The sequence below is a fragment of the Mobula birostris genome, chromosome 7, assembly GCF_030028105.1.
Source record: "Mobula birostris isolate sMobBir1 chromosome 7, sMobBir1.hap1, whole genome shotgun sequence".
Lineage (NCBI taxonomy): Eukaryota > Metazoa > Chordata > Chondrichthyes > Myliobatiformes > Myliobatidae > Mobula > Mobula birostris.
Window position 1 is genome coordinate 3622905 of NC_092376.1, and position 20615 is coordinate 3643519.

At 44.2% G+C, this 20615-nt stretch overlaps 1 protein-coding gene and 1 long non-coding RNA gene across 3 annotated transcripts in view; one reads left to right on the top strand and one right to left on the bottom strand.

The window, feature by feature from the left end:
* Positions 1 to 14176, bottom strand: part of pgm2l1 (phosphoglucomutase 2-like 1) — a 167211-nt gene extending 153035 nt beyond the window's left edge. Inside the window, exon 1 of the mRNA XM_072262471.1 lies at positions 13958 to 14176. Coding sequence (XP_072118572.1) covers positions 13958 to 14065 — 108 coding nt within the window. The 5' untranslated portion in view covers positions 14066 to 14176. The remainder of the gene's footprint in view (positions 1 to 13957) is intronic.
* A 370-nt stretch (positions 14177 to 14546) lies between these two features.
* On the top strand, positions 14547 to 19329 carry LOC140200647 (uncharacterized). 2 transcript variants are annotated; one of them, XR_011886680.1, is made up of 3 exons: positions 14547 to 14601; positions 15982 to 16125; positions 19084 to 19329. It is a non-coding gene; the product is annotated as an uncharacterized lncRNA (long non-coding RNA). The 2 variants fall into 2 exon arrangements; XR_011886681.1 differs by having other exon boundaries at positions 15982 to 16121.
* The last annotated feature ends 1286 nt before the right edge of the window (positions 19330 to 20615 follow it).

Here is a 20615-nt window from a genome sequence, read left to right on the forward strand (position 1 = left end):
GGGGTCATTGTCTTGCTGGAAAGTAAACCTTCTCACAAATTGCAGTTCTCTTGCAGACTGCACCAGGATTTCTCTGTATTTTCCTGCATTCATTTTACCTTCTACCTTCACAAGCCTCCATTGCCTGCTGCTTACGCCAAACATAACATTTAGTCTGATGGCCAAAAAGCTCAATTTTGGTTTCAGAACATAGAACCTTCTTCCAGCTGTCTTCAGAGTCTCCTACATGCCTTCTGGCAAACTCTAGCTGAGATTTCATCTGAGTTTTTCTCCTCCTCCCTCCCCGACACTAGAAAAGTGGCTTTCTCTTTGCCACTCTCCCATAAAGCTGTGACTGGTGAAGCACAGGCAACAGTCATTCTAAGTCCAGCCTCTCTCATCCCAGCCACTGAAGCTTGCAACTCCTCCAGAGTTGTCAAAGATCTCTAAGTAGCCTACCCTATCAGTCCCCTTTTGTACAGGCACTCAGTTTTTGAGGACAGCCTACTCTAGGCAGATTTACAGCTGTGCCATATTCTTTCAATTTCTTGATGATTGACTTAACAGTACTCCAAGGGATATTCAGTGACTTGGAAATTTCCTTGTATCCATCTCCTGACTTGTGCTTTTCAATAACCTTTTCACAGGGTTGCTTGGAGTGTTCTTTTGTCTTCATTGTGTAGATTTTGCCAGGATTTCACTCACCAGTAATTAGACCTTCCAGATACAGGTGTATTTTTACTACAATCAATTGAAACACCTTCACGGCACACAGTCATCTCCATTTAACTAATTATGTGACTTCTGAAAACCAATTGGCTGCACCAGTGATGATTTGGTGTGTCACATTAAAGGGGGTGAATACTTATGCAATCAATTATTGTGTTTTATATTTGTCATTAATTTAGATCACTCTGTAGAGGTTTGTTTTCACTTTGACATGAAAGTGTCTTTTTCTGTTGATCAGTATCCAAAAAAGCCAAATTAAATCCACTGTGATTCAATGTTGTAAAACATGAGAACTGTACGATGGTTTAACAATTTTGAAGTGAGGCTCAAGTGCATTAAGGATTGGTGGGGCGGGGGGGGGAGGGACATAACAGAAACATAAGACACCACAGATGCTGGAATCTGGAGTAAAAACACAAATCTGGTCGAGAAAGTCCCAGCTCCCAATTCCTCCTAAGTTGACCATTTATTCCCCTCCATGGATGCTGCCAGGTTTGCTGAGTTCCTTCATGTGTGGGTGTGTGGGTGTGTGGGTGTGTGGGCGGCGTTGCTTAAAGCATTAAAATACTACAAGCTAATGTTCAGTTCTGCAAGGCATTTCTACTTTCTCCCTGTGAACACATGGGTTTCCTCTGGGTGCTTTGGTTTCTTCCCACAGTTCAAAGACATACCAGTCATTGTAAATCGTCTTGTGTTCAGGCCAGGGTTAAGTAGCTGGGTAGCTGGGTTGCTGGGTAGCACAGCTTGTTGAGCCAGGACAGTTTGCCCCCAAGTTCCAAACTAGTACAGGTTAGTAGTTAATTGGTCACATCGGGGTGATTAGGTGCATGGCCTCACTGGGCCAGAAGGGTCTGTTACTGTGCAATATGTCTTTTTAAAAAAAAAACAATCCAGCTAGAATAATTCCAAAATGGGTAAGCATTAAATCAGGGGTCAGCAAACTTTTTGCCTTTGTGGGCCGGACCGTGTTTTAATGAGTGTATGGTGGGCCAGATAAATGCATAAAAAACTTGAAGTAAGGGAATTATCCATTTAAATACACCTAGTTATGTTTTGCCTCAAATTAATGAATAACGCATGCTAGAAAATTATTTGTGCTTAAGGTTGCCTACCCCTGCATTAAATCAAGGTACCATAAAACTCATTTTTTAGCATGCTCGTTTTTAAAAATTAATTTGTGACAACAGATGAAGAATTTCTGACATAGCACAACACCTAAAGGGCTTATCTTCAAAGACAAATATTGGCTTTAAAAGCCAATGGTTCATTAAAAGGATAAAGATGCTTGTGACTGAAGTTCAGCAGTGAACTCTGTTTAACCTGTCCACAGTATGTTTAGCTGACAGACAGACCCTGTACGGCACTGAACCCGTCCACAGTACGTTTAGCTGGACATACTTCAAAACAAACCGCAGAATGAGTCAACACACAACAGGAGAGAAAATTACAGAAATCAAAATTAAATCTTCCTCAGATTGGCTTTTATTTGAAGACATTTTTTTTTCCCTTTTTAATTTGATTTTCAAAGCTTCTTCAAATCTACAGAAGTGTTGGATACAGCCCAGTCAATCACAGGCAAAGACCCCCTCCCCACCGCTGAGTACATCTACACAGAACACTGCCACAAGAAAGCAGCATCCATCATCACTGACCCCCACCATCCAGGTCATGCTGTCTTCTTGCTGCTCCCATTGAGCAGCAGGCGCAGGACCCCTAGGTCCCACAACACCAGGTTCAGGAACAATTATTATCCTACAACAATCAGGCTCCTGAACTAGCATGGATAACTTCACTCATCTCAACTACAACTCATGTTCTCAGTGTGTTTTTTTATTTGCAGAGTTTATCTTCTTCTGCATATTAGTCAATCTTTGTATATTGTTTTTCCATAAATTCTGTTGTATTTCTTTATTTCCTGTAAATGAATCTCGTGGTAACATAATTGTACTTGGACAATAAGCTTTACTTTGAATTTTGACTCTTGATTTCTGCGATATTACAAGCCAGATCAGAAGTCACTTGCAAATCAGGATACGTTCAGCAAGATGGGTTTAGCATTGCCTGTAAAATCCTGTATCCTCACAAGATAACTCATGGAGCATTTTAAGTTCCCAGAGTTACGGAGGCCCAAAAATTCCACAATTAAGTAATTAACTTGCTTCCAAAAACCCAAACCACTAACTGCAGTAGGCTATTTTTTCATGGAAGAAATTGAAAAACAAAACAGGATCAGGAGTATTGCATCCAGTTCTGGTCAACTCATTCTGGGAAGGATGTTGAGACTTTGGAGAGGGTGCAGAAGAGGTTTACCAGGATGTTGCCTAGATTAGAAGGCATGTGCTAAAACGAAAAGTTGAATAAACTTGGTTTGTTTTCTCTGGAATGGCGGAGACCAAGGTGAGATCCATTAGAAGTTCATAAGATTACGAGAGGCAGACAGTAGACAGACTTTCCCAGCAATGAAATGTCAAATACCAAACAGCATGCATTTAAAGTGAGAGGAGGCAAGTTAAATGGAGATATGTGGGACAGGTTCAATGGAGATATGTGGGACAGATATGTGTGCAGGTAGTACAGATCAATGGAGATATGTGGGACAGGTTCAATGGAGATATGTGGGACAGGTATGTGTGCAGGTAGTACAGATCAATGGAGATATGTGGGACAGGTATGTGTGCAGGTAGTACAGATCAATGGAGATATGTGGGACAGGTTCAATGGAGATATGTGGGACAGGTATGTGTGCAGGTAGTACAGATCAATGGAGATATGTGGGACAGGTTCAATGGAGCTATGTGGGACAGGTATGTGTGCAGGTAGTACGGATCAATGGAGATATGTGGGACAGGTTCAATGGAGATATGTGGGACAGATATGTGTGCAGGTAGTACAGATCAATGGAGATACGTGGGACAGGTTCAATGGAGATATGTGGGACAGGTATGTGTGCAGGTAGTACAGATCAATGGAGATATGTGGGACAGGTTCAATGGAGATATGTGGGACAGGTATGTGTGCAGGTAGTACAGATCAATGGAGATATGTGGGACAGGTTCAATGGAGATATGTGGGACAGATATGTGTGCAGGTAGTACAGATCAATGGAGATATGTGGGACAGGTTCAATGGAGCTATGTGGGACAGGTATGTGTGCAGGTAGTACAGATCAATGGAGATATGTGGGACAGGTTCAATGGAGCTATGTGGGACAGGTATGTGTGCAGGTAGTACAGATCAATGGAGATATGTGGGACAGGTTCAATGGAGATATGTGGGACAGGTATGTGTGCAGGTAGTACAGATCAATGGAGATACGTGGGACAGGTTCAATGGAGCTATGTGGGACAGGTATGTGTGCAGGTAGTACAGATCAATGGAGGTATGTGGGACAGGTTCAATGGAGATATGTGGGACAGGTATGTGTGCAGGTAGTACAGATCAATGGAGATATGTGGGACAGGTTCAATGGAGATATGTGGGACAGATATGTGTGCAGGTAGTACAGATCAATGGAGGTATGTGGGACAGGTTCAATGGAGATATGTGGGACAGGTATGTGTGCAGGTAGTACAGATCATTGCAATCATTCAATGCCTTGGTGAAGGTTAAATCACAGAATAATATAATTGATACAGACTTTTGAATCCATGTTAGTGTTTATCCTTCTTTTAGCTCTCACCTCGTATACCCACTTAGCTCCTGTGGAACTTTATCTTCAGCCATCCAACCTAGCCACAATATACCAGTGATTTCATCAGTAACTGATATTCTGCATTTATAGCTTTACAGTCTGCAACGTTCCTGGCCTCATGCAAAATGTTTCTGTTTTCTATCTTTACAATCTTGTCACTGCATTAGAGTCGCAGAGTACTACAGTATAGAAACAGTCCTTCACACCAAACTATTATTCTACCTAGTCCCATTGACCTACACCTGGAACATAGTTCTCCATACCCTTCGTATCCCTGTGCTTGACCTTGGGTCATGTGGACAGCAGCAATACCTACCTCTGGCTGCTGTTTATTGACTACAGCTCAGCGTTCAACACAATCATACCCTCAGTTTTAATCAACAAGCTCCAAATCCTGGCCTCTGTACCTCCCCTCTGCAACTGGACCCTTGACTTCCTCACCAGTAGACCACAGTCAGTGCAGATTGGAAATAACATCTCCTCCTTGGTGATACCTGAAGGATGCATGCTCAGCTCACTGCTCTACCCTCTCTGCACCCATGACTGTGTGGTTAGATACAGCTCAAACACCATCTATAAATTTTCTGATGACACAACTAATGTTGGCAGAATTTCAGATGCTGAGGAGGCATATAGGAGTGAGACAGATCAGCTGGTCAAGTGGTACTGCAGTGACAACTTTGCACTCAATGTCAGTAGGACCAAGAAATTGAGGATTTCAGGAAGGGGAAGTCGAGGAAACATACACCATCCTCATCAAAGGATCAGCAGTGAAAAGGGTAAGCAGTTTCAAATTCGTGAGTATCAACATCTCTGAAGATCTATCATGTGTCCAACATCTTGATGTGATTACAAAGAAGGCACGACAGTGGCTATTTTTTATTTGGAGTTTGAAGGGACTTGGTATGTCACCAAACACTGACAAATTTCTACAGGTATACCGTGGAGAGCTTTTTAACTGGTTGCATCACCATCTGGTATGGAGGGGCCATTGCACAGGAACAGAAAATGCTACAGAAAGTTGTAAACTCAGCCAACACCATCATGGGCACCAGCCTCTCCAGCACTGACGACGCCTTCAAAAGGCGATGCCTCAAGAAGGCAGCATCCATCATGAAGTGCCCGCTCCCTACCACCCAGGTCATACCCGCTTCTTTTTGCTACCATCAGGGAGGTGGTACAGGAGTCTTAAAAACACACGCGCAACGTCTCAGCTTCCTCCCCTCCACCATCAGATTTCTGTATGGACAATGAATGCATGAACACTACCTCACTATTTTTTGGTTATTTATATTTACATTTTTTTAATATAAAAGTTATTACATACTGCTGCCAAAAAACCAACAAACTTCACAGTATATGCAGTGATATTAAAACTGATTTTGATCTCCTTTACGTCCTATGGCTTCAACACCTTTTCTATCACTGATGCTAAAGAGCATAGCTGGTGCTTTTTTGAAATCGCCCTTGTTTATCCCAGCTAGCCCAGGGCTTCTGAGTGAAGAAGGGCTTCTCTAATCCACAAAATATTCAATTATTTATCTAGCTTAGCTAATACCAATATTTCTAGGTAGCAATGTTAAAAATGGGACTTTTGAATTAAATGGATAGGATGATCCTTGCACTATATTTCAGCTTTTTATTGGATAAACCACAAGACCCTATTCACCCTCTCGTGGGACAGAAGCCTGTTATCGGACAAGAGGGTCTCGGCCTGAAATGTTGACTGTTTATTCTCCTCTGTAGATGCAATGTGATCTGCTGAGTTCCTCCAGTATTTTGAGTGTGTTGCTCAAGATTTCTAGTATCTGCAGAATCTCATTCTTAAAATAAAATATCTTCCATTTCACAATTTGAAGCAAATAGTTCTCATAGTTCAAATCCACCTTTAATTCCAAAGTCTACATTTGGTTTAAAGGTTTCTTTTAAATTGTCTTTCCATTTCAGCAAGGATGAGGTTCTGACCAGCTGCACAACTGGTATGGGAATTGCAAGGCATCTGACCTCAAATCCCCACAGAAGATTGCGAAGACTGCTGAGAGGACCATCGGGTTCTCTCTTCCACCCATCAGATAAATATCAGGAGCACTGCAATAGCATTGCCAACGATCCTGCTCATCAATCTTTTTGACCCCCTACCATCAAGTAGGAGGTACCATGGCGATAGGTCAAGAACTGTGAGGATGGGAAACAGCTTCTTACTCTCATCACGTATGAACTGCCAGTGGCGTTATACTATTTACATTTTAATTTGTATCGCACATGCACCTTATTATTTGTGGTAATGTTATTTTATGAGTTACGTGTGAGAGTGTGCTGTGCACCTTGGTCTGGAGGAACATTGTTTCGTTTGGCGGTATACATGTGTATGGTTGAATGACAATGAACTTGAAGTTCTGTTGTCTTTTTAGAGAACCTGATTTTTTTTCTTTCCCTCCTGGAAACACTGGTGAGTGTGACAATGTAATACCATCTCGTCTACTCTTAGACAAAGAACATCAGCTGTTTAGACAATAGGACCAGAAGACATAGGTGCAGAATTAGGCCATTCAGCCCATTGAGTGTGCTCCATCATTCAGGGGTCCCAGAACAGATCCTCGTGGAACACTACTGGTCACTGACCTCCAAGCAGAATGAGCTCCATCTACCACTACCCTCTGACTTCTGTGGGCAAAAGCCAATTCTGAACCCACACAGCCAAGTTTCCCCGGATCCCAAGCCTCCTGGCTTTCTGAATGAACCTTGTCAAACACCTTACGAAGATCCGTACACACCACATCCACTGCTCTACCTTCATCACTTCCTCAGAAAAAAATCAAACAGGCTCGTAAAGCATGCCCTGTCCTTCACCTGCTCTTGAATAGAAGGGGATAACTACACGCACTTTCCCCATCATTGAAGTGTTCCTAAAACCAATCATCTCACTTTAAGGACTTTTCATTATCAGATACTGTCATTATCTATTGCTATTTATTTATATTTGCATTTGTATGGTTTGTTGTCTACTGCATTTGCACAGTTTCACTGATCTACTATTCTATAGATTTGCTGAGTATGCCCACAGGAAAATGAATCTCAGTGTTATATGTGATGACATATTATCAAAGTACATATAAATTTACATTGAACTTTGGAAAAAAAAAAAGCCATGCTGGCTATCCCTAATCCAAATGCTTGTAAATCCTGTCTCTAAGAATCTGCTCCAATAATTTGTGCACCACTGATGCAAGCCTCACTGGTTTATAATTCCTAAGGTTATCCCCATTACCTTTATTGAACAAAGGAATACCATTTGCCACCCTCCAATATTCTGGTACTACTCCTGTGGCCAGTAAGGGTGCAAAGATCATTGCCAAAGGCAGAGTAATCCTTTCCCTCACTTCCCACAAGTCTCTGGGGTTGGGGCATATCACATCCATCCCAGGAGGTTTATATACCCTAGTGTTTTTCAGAAGTTCCAACACATCCTCTTTCTTAATCTAGACATGTTTCAGTACATCAGCCTATTTTACAATGAATACTGAAGACAGAATATGGAGTTAGGAAGAAAACTGAAAAGCAAGACCTCAAGGGTAGAAATTTCTGTATTGCTGCCTGTGCCACAAATCATTGAGGGGAAGAATAAGTATTTTATTGATCCCGAGTGGGAAATCCTTTTGTTAAAGCAGCAACATTTTAAAATACGCTTAGCAATAATAAATATATTAATAAAGTACAGTAATAATATAGACAATAATTGACCAATATGCAATAATAAGGATGATTTGGCAGATAAATGCTTGGCTCATTTGCGCAAAGGGCAGGATTTCAGATTTCTGGATCATTGGGATCTTGTCTGGGGAAGGTTATGACCTATACAAAAAGAATGGGTTTCACCTGAAGTTAAGTAGGACCAATAGTCTTGTGGACAGATTTGCTAGAATTGTGAGAGAGGCTTTTAGTGGGAAATACGAACCAGAGTGACAGGGCAGAGAATGGGCAAAGAAGTGGCAGATGGTATATTGCTTAGGGAAGTATATCATAATGCACTTAGGTAGAAGGAATAAGGTATAAAGTATTTTCTAAACCAGGAGAAAACTTTAAAATCCGAGGTTCAAAGAAGGGACTTGGGGGTCCTCATGCAACATTCCCTAAAGGTTAACTTGCAGGTTGAGTTTGAGGCAAATAACGCAAGTGCAATGTTAGCTTCATTTTGGGAGGACGAGAACATAAAAGCAAGGATGCAATGCTGAAACTTTACAAGGTGTTGGTCAGACTGCACATGGAGTATTGTGAGCAGCTTTGGGCCCCATTAAATAAAGGCTATGGTGGCATTAGAGAGGGTCCAGTAGAGTTTCATGAAAATTATATCAGGAACGAGGAGGTTAACATATGAGCAACACACACACAATGCTGGAGGAACTCAACAGGCCAGACAGCATTCATGGAAAAAGTACAGTCGACGTTTCGGGCTAAAACCCTTCGGCAGTACTGGAGAAAAAAGGCTGAGGAGTAGATTTTAAAAGGCGGAGAGAGGGGAGAGAAAACCAGCAGGTGATGGGTGAAACCTGGAGGGAAAGAGATGAAGTAAAGAGCTGGGAGGTTGATTGGTGAAAGAGAGAGAAGTCCATGGAAGAAAGAAAAAGGGGGAAGGAGCACCAGAGGGAGGTGATGGGCAGGCAAGGGGATAAGGTGAAAGGGAAAAGGGGATGGGAAATGAGGGGCATTACCAGAAGTTTGAGAGCAGTTTCTTTACCACAATGAATTACCAATAGAATTCACTGCCACAGATGGCTGTGGAGGCCATCATTTTGTACATTTAAAGCAGAAGTGATAAACTCTTGATTACAAGGTCGTCAAAGATTGCACGAGAATGGGACTGAGGGGGATAATAAATCATCCATGATGGGATAGCAGAGCACTCACTGGGCTGAATGGCCTAATTCCATTCCTATATCTTAGTCTCATGTACAAGGTATTAATTAAGAACCTCCCCTACTTTGTGACTCCAGACATGTCTCCTCTTTTATTCCCAACCTGTCCTACCCTCAATCATCCTCCTGTTCTCCACGTACATGTACAACACCTCGGGGTTTTCCTTAATCCTACTTGTTAACCATTTTTGCCTTTCAACACTCAGAGTTTTCTTCTTTCCTCCTGGATGGTTTTCACTGCTGATCAACCATTGCTTCCCCAAGTTTCCAGAAACCTCCCTCCTTCTTTTTAACACACTTCTTAAACCACAACTTTTGGTTAACTTCTCTAATGACTGGGTAAATGGATCAGAGTTCTTTCACTATTTACAAACTTAACTATGTTAACTGCATCTCATATCTGCAACAGATCAATAGCAAAAAAATTCCATTCATTTCATTGTAAATTGTAGCACAGAATTGCAACACAGGTGACACTACTACCAGGAGGAGGTATAGAAGCCTGAAGATCTACACTGAGTCTGAAACTTCATCGGAGTGCTGGTGAAGGGTCTTGACTCAAAACCTTGACTGTTTATCTCCGTAGATCCTTCCTGATCTACTGAGTTCCTCCAGCATTGTGTGTGTGCTGCTTGACACTCTCCATTTTAACAGCAGCTTCTTTCCCTCTGCCATCAGATTTCTGAATGGTCCATGAACACTACCTCATAATTCATCTTTTGCATTATTTATGTAACTTTTTATGCCTTCAACTGTACTGCAGCCACAAATCAACAAATTTCTCAACATGTATCAGTGATAATGAACCCTCTTCCATCCCAAGTACAGAGAAATGCACAAATATAGATTTCAGTCTGACTATATGGAAAATACTCTCCCACTTTACGTACATATCTCTTTTTATCCTGGAATACGATGCAAGCACCCTAGACTTTTTTTAAAATTTTTATTTTATTTAGAGACACATTGCCGAACAGACCCATTCAGCCTGGCAACCCACTTATTTAACCCGAGCTCAACTGCAGACAATTTACAGTGACCAGATAATCGACAAACTGGTAGATCTTTGGATTGTGGGAGGAAACAGGAGCACCTGGAGAAAACCAACGTGTTCAGAGGGAGGACATATAAACTCCTGAGAGACAGCATCAGACTTGCACTCCGATGCCCTGTGCTGTAAAAGTGTCGCACTAACCACTGTGGCGCCTCGTGTACAAGGTCTGCTCAGATATTACTATCATGATTCCAACTCCTTTCCAGCCTCAACTCTAGAGCACCAGCTTCAAGATTATCCATAGCGCAGTGACACAAGTTACACTGAAAAAGCTCACCTAGTTTCCTTCTCAAGGTCTAATTAATAGGATATTATGGCCACTCCATCTGCAAAAAGCAGCATTTCCCAGGGGCAATCATTTTAATTCCTATTCCCTTTCCCATTCCGACATGTTGGTCCATGGCTTCCTCTTCTGCCACAATGAGACCACTCTCACGGTGGAGAAGCAACACCTCATATTGCGCCTGGGTAGCCTCCAACCTGATGGTGTGAACATCAATTTCTCCTTCCGGTAATTAATTTCCCCTGCACCTTCCGTCTTTCTACAATCCCAACTCTGGCCTCTTATCTCTTCTCACTTGTCTATGATAGATAGATAGATATAAATATACTTTATTAATCCCGAGGGAAATTGGGTTTCGTGAGAAGCACCAACCAAGAATAGAGCGTAAATATAGCAATACAAAAACCACAAACAATCAAACAACAAAATGCAAACTGTGCCAGATGGAAAATAAGTCCAGGACCAGTCTATTGGCTCAGGGTGTCTGACCCTCCATGGGAGGAGCTGCATGTTCGATGGCCACAGGCAGGAACGACCTCCCGTGCCGCCCAGTGTTGTATCTCGGTGGAATGTGGCCGAAGTCCAACAGTAAAAAGTTCAATATCCAGTCTACAAACACGTTCTTCGATCGTAATATGACCCGGATTGCACCATCTGTTGTTAACCAGATCAGTAAGCGCCCAACTCCTTTACGCTTACCGCTCTCAGTGCACTTCCGGTCAGCCCGAACGGTCTGGAAGCCGTCCATGGAGAAGTTTTGATCGGGAATGTCCTCGTGCAGCCCCATTCCAGTGAAGCACCTAACACTGACCTCCCCCTAGTGACCTCCTCCTTCTTTCCTTCCTCCCATGGTCCATTCTCCTCTATCAGATTCCTTCTTCTCCAGCCCTATGTCTTTTCCATCTATCACCTCCCAGCTTCTTACTTCCTCCCCCACTCCCCAGCTTCACCTATAACTTGCCAGCTTATCCTTCTTCCCCTCCCCTTTCTTATTCTGGCATCTTTCCCCTTCCTTTCCAGTCCTGATGAAGGGTCTCAGCCCGAAATGTCAATTGTTTATTCATTTCAATAGATGCTGCCATATTTTGAAGAAGAATAGAAGAATACAATAGTATAGCACAGTACAGGCCCTTCAGCCCACAATGTTGTGCCAACTCTTAAACCCTGCCTCCCATATAACCCTCACCTTAAATTCCTCCATAAACCTGTCTAATAGTCTCTTAAACTTCACTAGTGTATCTGCCTCCACCACTGACTCAGGCAGTGCATTCCACGCACCAACCACTCTCTGAGTAAAAAACCTTCCTCTAATATCCCCCTTGAACTTCCCACCCCTTAACTTAAAGCCATGTCCTCTTGTATTGAGCAGTGGTGCCCTGGGGAAGAGGCGCTGGCTATCCACTCTATCTATTCCTCTTATTATCTTGTACACCTCTATCATGGCCCCTCTCATCCTCCTTCTCTCCAAAGAGTAAAGCCCTAGCTCCTTTAATCTCTGATCATAATGCATACTTTCTAAACCAGGCAGCATCCTGGTAAATCGCCTCTGTACCCTTTCCAATGCTTCCACATCCTTCCTATAGTGAGGCGACCAGAACTGGACACAGTACTCCAAGTGTGGCCTAACCAGAGTTTAACAGAGCTGCATCATTACATCGCGACTCTTAAACTCTATCCCTCGACTTATGAAAGCTAACACCCCATAAGCTTTCTTAACTACCCTATCTACCTGTGAGGCACCTTTCAGGGATTTTGTGAGAGTTGATCAATAACGAATTGCCTGTTTCCAAGGATAAATTACTAACTTCACCAACTATCAATAGCAGATTCAAATTAGTAGGAATACATATTTAGAAGAAATTGATGGACAGATAATTGGAGGTAAGCAGAAGCAGTGTGTGAGAAGCAAAATAAAATGCTGAAGGAGCTCAGCAGTCCGGGCACCATCTATAGAGGGGATTAAACAATGTTTCAGGCTGAGACTCTTTATTAGGGCTGGAAAGGAAAGGGGCAAAAGCCAGCATAAGGTGGCAGGGGAAGGGAAGGAGTACAAGCTAGCAGGCGACAAGTGAGAGTGAAGGTGGGTAGGTGGGGAAGGGGGGGTGAGAGAAGTCAGAAGCTGAGAGAGGGTAGGTATAAGGGGTAAAGGGCTGAAGGAGGAAGAATCAGATACGAAAGGACAGTGGACCATGAAAGAAAGGGAAGAAGTCTCCAGATGGAAGTGATGGGCAGGTGAGGAGAGGAAGAAGGGGTGAGAATGGAATGAAAAAAAGACGGAGAGGGGCAAGACGATACCCAAAGTCAGACAAATCGATGTTCAAGCCAACAGGTTGGAGGCTACCAAGGAATAGGAGGTGTTGCTCAATTTCAAGTAGTGTACACAACTTTGGTTATCTTACATTAAAAAGAACACATTCATGCCACAGGGAGAGTGACCCACCCCCTCTCTGATTGACACACCTCAACCAAGGGAGGGGGGGCATCTTCACATCTTATTCCTCCTCCTTACTCAAGAGGCTCAGTTTAGTCAATCTCACCTCCTACAACAGACCTACCAGCTCTGGCACTACACTGGTGAATCTATGCTCCAGTCCCTGCAAGTGTAGTTACTAAATTCATTTTAATAAAACAAGTGATAATTTTCACTTAATCAGATTGTTCTGCAAAGGTGACCTCACAATCTCTCAATTCAATTTCAATGCTAAAGTTCGTGTGACATATTTAAAACAATTCTGTCCTCACTGCAGGAGCATTTGACTGTTCACGAGTCTGAAGAGATGCTCATTTCATCAGCGCTGTATCTCCATCAGGACCATCACTAACTGGATATTCCCAGCCCCTCAAAGCCCAATTGGACGCTCACCAGCTGGCCGCTGCACCAGCCCCTAGAACCCCATCAGAATCATCACCATCAGTCCCTCCAGGCTCAGACAGACCTTCATCAACTGCCCTTCTAACCTCATCCGGTGCATCACAAACGGCTCATTAGCCCAAGCCCCTCCACCCCACAGGTCTATAACCAACTGCCCATTCCATCAACCCTTCAAACGCCAACAGGACCATCGCGGTTGTCAGTGTCCAGCCACTCCAACCCTATCATCTGGCAATCTTCACCTCCTGCTCCCACCCAGAACCATCTAAAGGAGTCCGCCACCCGCCATTACCAATAGCAACGCTTTTTCAATGCCAACAGAATGGCGACAACCCGCGCTGATAACGAAGGTAAACAGAGACGGGGCCGAAAGGCGGGGAGAGAAGGGAGGGACCGAGCTCGGTGGTAAACATGTGTGCGGGGCAGAGATACGGACCTGGTCCCAGAGTAGCCACTGGTACAGCGCCCGCTCCAGCTCCTGGTCTCCATCGTGGGGCTCATATCCCAGCGGGTTCCCGTTCATGTCCTGCCCGCCGTCCCCCATTCTCCGCCCGCGCTCACAGCCCAGCCGCCAGCCGCTACCTCACTGACAGCAAAGCCGCCTCTTCATCGTGTGCGAGCTGCCGCCAGCGCCGTCTGTTTTCTTCCCCCATAATATTCCAAACTGCGTCTGCGCAAGGCGGGCGGCGCCGCCTTTGTAGTTTGTTAGCCGGAAACGGCAGGGGCCAGTGGGGAGGGTGGACTACAGATCCCAGCAAGCACCGCGCGACGAAGCTGCGCTGGTTACCCGGGAAACGACGTGGAGGGACGGGAGAGACAGGCTCGTCACGGTGCCTACTGGGAATTGTAGTCTCAGGTTGAGCAAATGCACCAAAACCAATAAACAACACACACACAATGCCGGAGGAACTCGGCAGGCTGGGTAGCATCTATGGAAAAGAGTAAACTGTTGACATTTAGGGTTGAGATCCGTCATCTGGACTGCAAAGAAAAATTAAAAAGAGGGACTACAACTCCCATAGGGCAATGCGTGCTCCATGGCCGCCCAAGCCAAGGACTTGGTGTTGCCTCAGAAACCTGGTAAGTAAATATAAGGTTGGCTGTATCACATGATAAGACTTTTTCCACCGAACCATACAAGAGATCGTTCCTTGCATTCATCAACAAAGCAGTAATCCTCTGTCGACTATAAGACATAAGAATGAGGTCATTCGAGTCCGTTACACCATTCTATCATGTCTGATTTATTATCTCTTTCAACCCCATTCTTCTGCCTTTTCCCCTGCAACCATCGATGTTCTGATTAATCATGAACTAATCAACCTCCTCTTTAAATACTCAGTGACGTAGCCTCCACAGTCGTTCACGGCAATAAATTCTTTAGATTCATCACCCTCGGGCTAAAGAAATTCTTCTTTGTTCTAAATGGATGCCCCTCTATTCTGAGGCTGTGCCCTCTGGTCCTAGACTCCCCCACTATTGGAAAACATCCTCTCCACGACCTCTCTATCTCGGCCTTTCAATATTCAATAGGTTCCAGTGAGATAGATTTCCGTTCCTATTCTCCGCTCACACCCCCCCCCCCCCCACCGCCAACCCTCTCTTCTAAACTTCAGTAAGTGCAGGCCCAGAGCGATCAAACACTCCTCATACGTTAACTTTTTTCATCCCTGGAATTACTCTCGTGCACCTCCTCTGGACCTTCTCCAATGCCACAATGGCCCCAGAGCTTCTCACAATACTCCCAAGAGCGATCTGACCAAGGTCTTATAAAGCCTCAGCATTAAATTCTTGCTTTTATATTCTAGTCCACTCAAAATGAATACTAACATTGCATTTGCCTTTCTTACCACCATCTCAATCCGCAAGTTAACCTTCAGGGAATCCTGCACAAGTTCCTTTGCACCTTGGATTTTTGAATTTTCTCTCTGTTTAGAAAACAGTCCATGTCTTTATTCCTTCTATGAAAGTGCATGACTATACACTGCTCTATCCTATATTCCATCTGCTTCAACCCTTCATAAAGGCTCCTGACATGCCCCAGGAAAACAGACTTTTTCCCATTTCGACGTGTCAGTCCATGGCCTCTACTGCCACAATGAGGCCACACTCAGGTTGGAGGAGCAACGCCTTACGATCTGTCTGGGTAGCCTCCAACCTGATGACGTGAACATCGACTTCTCAAATTTCTGGTCATTGACCCCACCCCACTCCTGTTTCCCTCTCTCACCTTATCGCCATACCTGCCCATCACCTCCCTCTGATGCTCTTCCCCCTTTCCTGTATTTCATGGTATTCTGTCCTCTCCTATAAGAATCCCCCTTCTTCAACCCTTTATCTCTTTCACTAATCAATTTTCCAACTCTTTACTGCGCTCCGCCCCTCCCAGTTTCACCTATCTTGTATTTCTTCCTCGCCTCGCACCGCCTTCTCATTCTGACTTCTCCCCTTCCTTTCCAGTCCTGATGAAGGGTCTCAGCCCGAAACATCAAGGGTTCACTCTTTTCCATGGATGCTGCCTGGCCTGCTGAGTTCCCCCAGCATTTTATGTGTTGCCTTAAAGTGAGATCATTGGTTCTGGGACACATCTCAATCGATAGGCAAGTGAGTATAGTTATCGTCAACACAAAATAATCTGCAGATGCTGGGGTCAAAGCACCTCCGGTCCGTCCGCCACAACAGACGGGATCTCCCAGTAGCCACTCACTTCAACTCTGCTTCCCACTCCCATTCGGATATGTCCATACAGGTTTCCCCCGCCATCCAAAGGTAAAGCATTCCTATGAAACGGTTCGTAAGCCGAAATGTCGTAAAGTGAAGAAGCAATTACCATTTATTTATATGGGAAAATTTTGTGAGCGTTCACAGACCCAAAACTAACCTACCAATAACACATAAAACCTAAAATAACAGTAACATATAGTAAAAGCAGGAATGATATGATAAATACACAGCCTATATAAAGTAGAAATACTTTTCCACAATCATTACTGAACTGTTCTCTGTAGTGAAAATCTCACGCAAGCGCCGTCGGCAAAAACACGGTGCAAGCACTCTCCAGTAACCTTTCAGCTATGAAGCTGCCAAATCATACCAAATAACACGTAAAAATACACAGCCTATATAAAGTAGAAATAATGTATGTAGAGTGTAGTATCACTTACTGGGATTGGGACGACAGCTTGCCGAGCACACTGATGATGGTGTGTTAGGCTGAGTCGTCGCAGGTTGGGGTGGTGCAGTGGCCCCCACCCTCCAGGCCACCGAGCGATACATTGCTGCGAAGCGTGCAGGAATGCAGCGGTAGCCGGGAGGCACACAGCACATCTTTAAGAAAAAAGCCGAAATAAACATGCTAATTAATTAAGTGCCGCCCGGCACGTAATTGTCGGCCCAGATCAGAGCCGATTTCCGATTGCATCGTCTCTGATCTGGGCTGACAATTATGTGTCGGCGGCACCTAATTAATTAGCATGTTTATTTCGGCTTTTTTCTTAAAGGTGTGCTGTGTGCCTCCCGGCTACCGTTGCATTCTCTGCGAATCGGTATCTATTCGCGGCCTGGGGGTTGGGGTGGTGGGACACTGGGGTGTCATCTCGTCGTCTGTTTGCATTAGAGCAGGCAGCTCACCTTCTTCTATCTCTGCCCGCCTCGATGTCGAAGGTCGAGGTTCGTCGTCTGCTGTGGCTGATGTGGAAGGCTTGCTTGACTGCTGAGCCTTGCGCATTTTTCTATCATACAGTTCTTTGTAAGGACTCAAACCATCCTACAAATATCCCCTAAACTGACGTACCCTTTCAAAATTAAAGTCGTACTTTATCATTACTCATTCGGTTTCGATTGTTATCCTTTTTTCTTCCAATTGCATCAGCTCTTCATCTGTCAGTTCTTGGTCATGGGATGCCAAAACCTCTTGAACATCATGTTCGTCAGCTTCCACAAGCCAAACTCACTTTGTCCTTGCTTCGTTCACCACGATCGAAACGCTTAATTATGTCTCATTTTACATTAAGCGTAACACCCTTACGGGCTCTTTCAGGCTTTTCCGACACCTTAGAACCCATTTTGCAAACAGCTGCTCACAGGCACGTGTTAAAGCAGTGCCGTTCCGAATCCAGGGAGAGCGGCTGCTTGGGGCACGCGCTGCCTTTTATCGCGCGCTGATTTTTTATCACGTGCTGCTTTTTTTTTCGTAACAGTGAAAACACCTTCTGAAAGCGAAAACAGGGTACTAGTGTAGGTCTTTCATAACAGTGAGGTTTCATAAAGCGAACATTCGAAAAACGGGGGACACCTGTACATGGTCTCCTCTACCGCCATGATGAGGCTAAACTCAGGTTGGAGGAGCAACACCTCATATACCGTCTAGGTAGTCTCCAGCCCCTTGGTATGAACATAGAATTCTCCAACTTCCGGTAATTCCCTCCCCCTCCCTTCCTCTATCCCTATGTCACTCTGCCCCCTCCCCCAGCTGCCTATCACTTCCCTCATGGTTCCGCCTCCTTCTACTACCCATTGTGTTTTCCCCTATTCCTTCTTCACCTTTCCTGCCCATCACTTCCCTGCCTCCCCTCCCCCACCCCTTTATCTTTCCCCTTACTGGTTTTTCACCTGGAACCTACCAGCCTTCTCCTTCCCACCCTCCCCCCACCTTCTTTATAGGGCCTCTGCCCCTTCCCCCTACAGTCCTGATGAAGGGTTCCGGCCCGAAACGTCGACCGATCTTTTCCACGGATGCTGCCCAACCTGCTGAGATCCTCCAGCGTGTTGTGAGTGTTGCTTTGAGTATAGTTATCCCCTTTTGTTCAAGAGTCTGATAGTTGAGGGGTGGTAACTGTCCTTGAAGTTAGTGGTGCGAGTCCTGAGGCTCTTGTACCTTCTACCTGATGGCAGCAGTGGGAAAAGAGCATGGCCTGGGTGGGGATCTCTAATAATAGATGCTGTTTTCCTACGTCAGCGTTTCAAAGTAGACATGTACAATGATTGGGAGGGCTTTACCTGTGATAGACTGGTTGTTGAATGCTTGTTAAAGCAGTTTGTCATTGAGCTTACTAGGGGATCAACTATATTGGATTGGGTGTTATGTAATGAACTGGAGGAGTTTAGGCAGCTTAAAGTAAAAGGACCTTTAGGAACCAGTGATCACAATATGATTGAGTTCAACTTGAAATTTGATAGGGAGAAATTAAGGTCTAATGTAGCAGTATTTCAGTGGAGTAAGGGAAATTACATCCAGCTTGGGAATAGGAACAATGCCCACTCACCAGTCAAAGTCAAAGTACAATTTATTATCAAAGAATGCATAAATTATACACCCTGAGATGTGTTTGCTTACGGGCAGCCACAAAGCAAGAAACCCAAAGAACCCAAATTTTAAAAAGATCGAAACCACTGTGCAGAGAAAGGGAAAGAGAAAAACACAGTTGTGCACCAATAGAAGGAAGCAACAGCATTCCAAACCAGACCGAGCCCTCAGATCCACTCCCTGATAATAGTAGCTGCCAGGATAATCAAGGGCACGACCCACCCAGCTAACACACTTTTCATCCCTCTTTCCTCCAGGAGAAGGTTCAGGAGCTTGAAGAGTCGTATGGCCAGATTTGGGACAGCCTCTTTCCAACTGTGATAAGACTGCTGAATGGATCCTAACCCAGATCTGGGCCGTACCCTCCAAATATCCGGGCCTGCCTCTCAGTTTTTTTTTGCACTACCTTACTTTCCATTTTTATATTTTCTATTTATGATTCATAATTTAAATTTTTAGTATTTTTAATATTCACGATCGATTTGTAATCCAGGGAGCGGGAAGCGCAGAATCAAATATCGCTATGATGATTGTACGTTCTAGTATCAATTGTTTGGCGACAATAAAGTATAAAGTATTCCTTTCACACTCAGCGTATCTTTCTCTGGCCCCATCAGCACTTTCTTTGTTGGGTTTAGTGTAATGCCTGTTTTCTTCACCAGTTTTGTGAACAGACATTCGAGGATGGCTGTGACATCTGTCCCAGTGCCCATTTTGAACGTCACTGCCAGAGTTTGCTACTGAACCGTAGTGCACCAGCCTTGTCTATTTGAACCTAGAGATCCAAGGACAGCTCTCCCTTTGTCTGAAGCATGGTCTTATTTAACCTCCTGGAAAACTGTTTTTGAGTGATACTGGCTTTTATAATGGCCACCTCTATTGCACTGGTAGTGTTTCACTTCTTTTGCTGGAAGGAGGTCTTAGTCATGGAATGGAGACTTGCTGCATCTCCTGCAGTTGGACATTTCAGCTGCTCTTTGTTTTGCTTGTCTGTTTTGAGCTGAGCTCCACTGTCACCTCTTTCTACGGTCTTTCTGATCTTCTTTTTGTACAGCTTTTAGCTTTGCTTCAGCATCATTTTTGTGCCTCAGTTTTGCCTGTTGTCGAACATTCTCACTCTGCCTAACCATAGTAATAGCTTTCTCTCGTGTGAGATTTGCCTGCAACTGAAATCTCTCTGACAGGTTTCTGGTAGCCCAACAACAATCCTGTTTCTAATTAGCTAATCTCTCAGATTTCCATATGCACAGTTGTCTGACAGGGCATACAATGCTGTGACGAAGTCATTTACACTTTCACCTGGCTCCTGTTTTCTGGAGTAGAACTCTCATGTGTCACGTTTTGCTTTCCTGTGAAATATTCTTTGAATTTGTCTTGAACAGTTTTGTATTCCTTTTTCTGAGCATCTGTCAGTCCTAATCCACCCATGATGTCCCCCATGCAGTATATCAGTGTGCTTACCTGATGCTCTTCTGAAGCCTGAGTGAGGTTGCTTGCAACTCTAAATCTCTCAAAGCATCTGTGCCATTTCTCAAAGTCCCCTGGTCTAGAGAAATATAATGTCCTGGGGGCTTTATTAGGTAAGTAGATATAGGTTCTGCTGGTATTGGTTCCATTTTCCTGGTTGTTTGTTTATTATTTTACTTACTTGGACTACAAAAAGCCTTCTTTTCTCTCCGAGAGTTTGACTGTCTTCTCTGCTGTGTCTGTGTCTCTGTGCACTTCCCCAGGTTAGTAGCTCACAGATATTACAGTGTATCCACTTTTGAATGTAGCTTGAAGGCGCTGC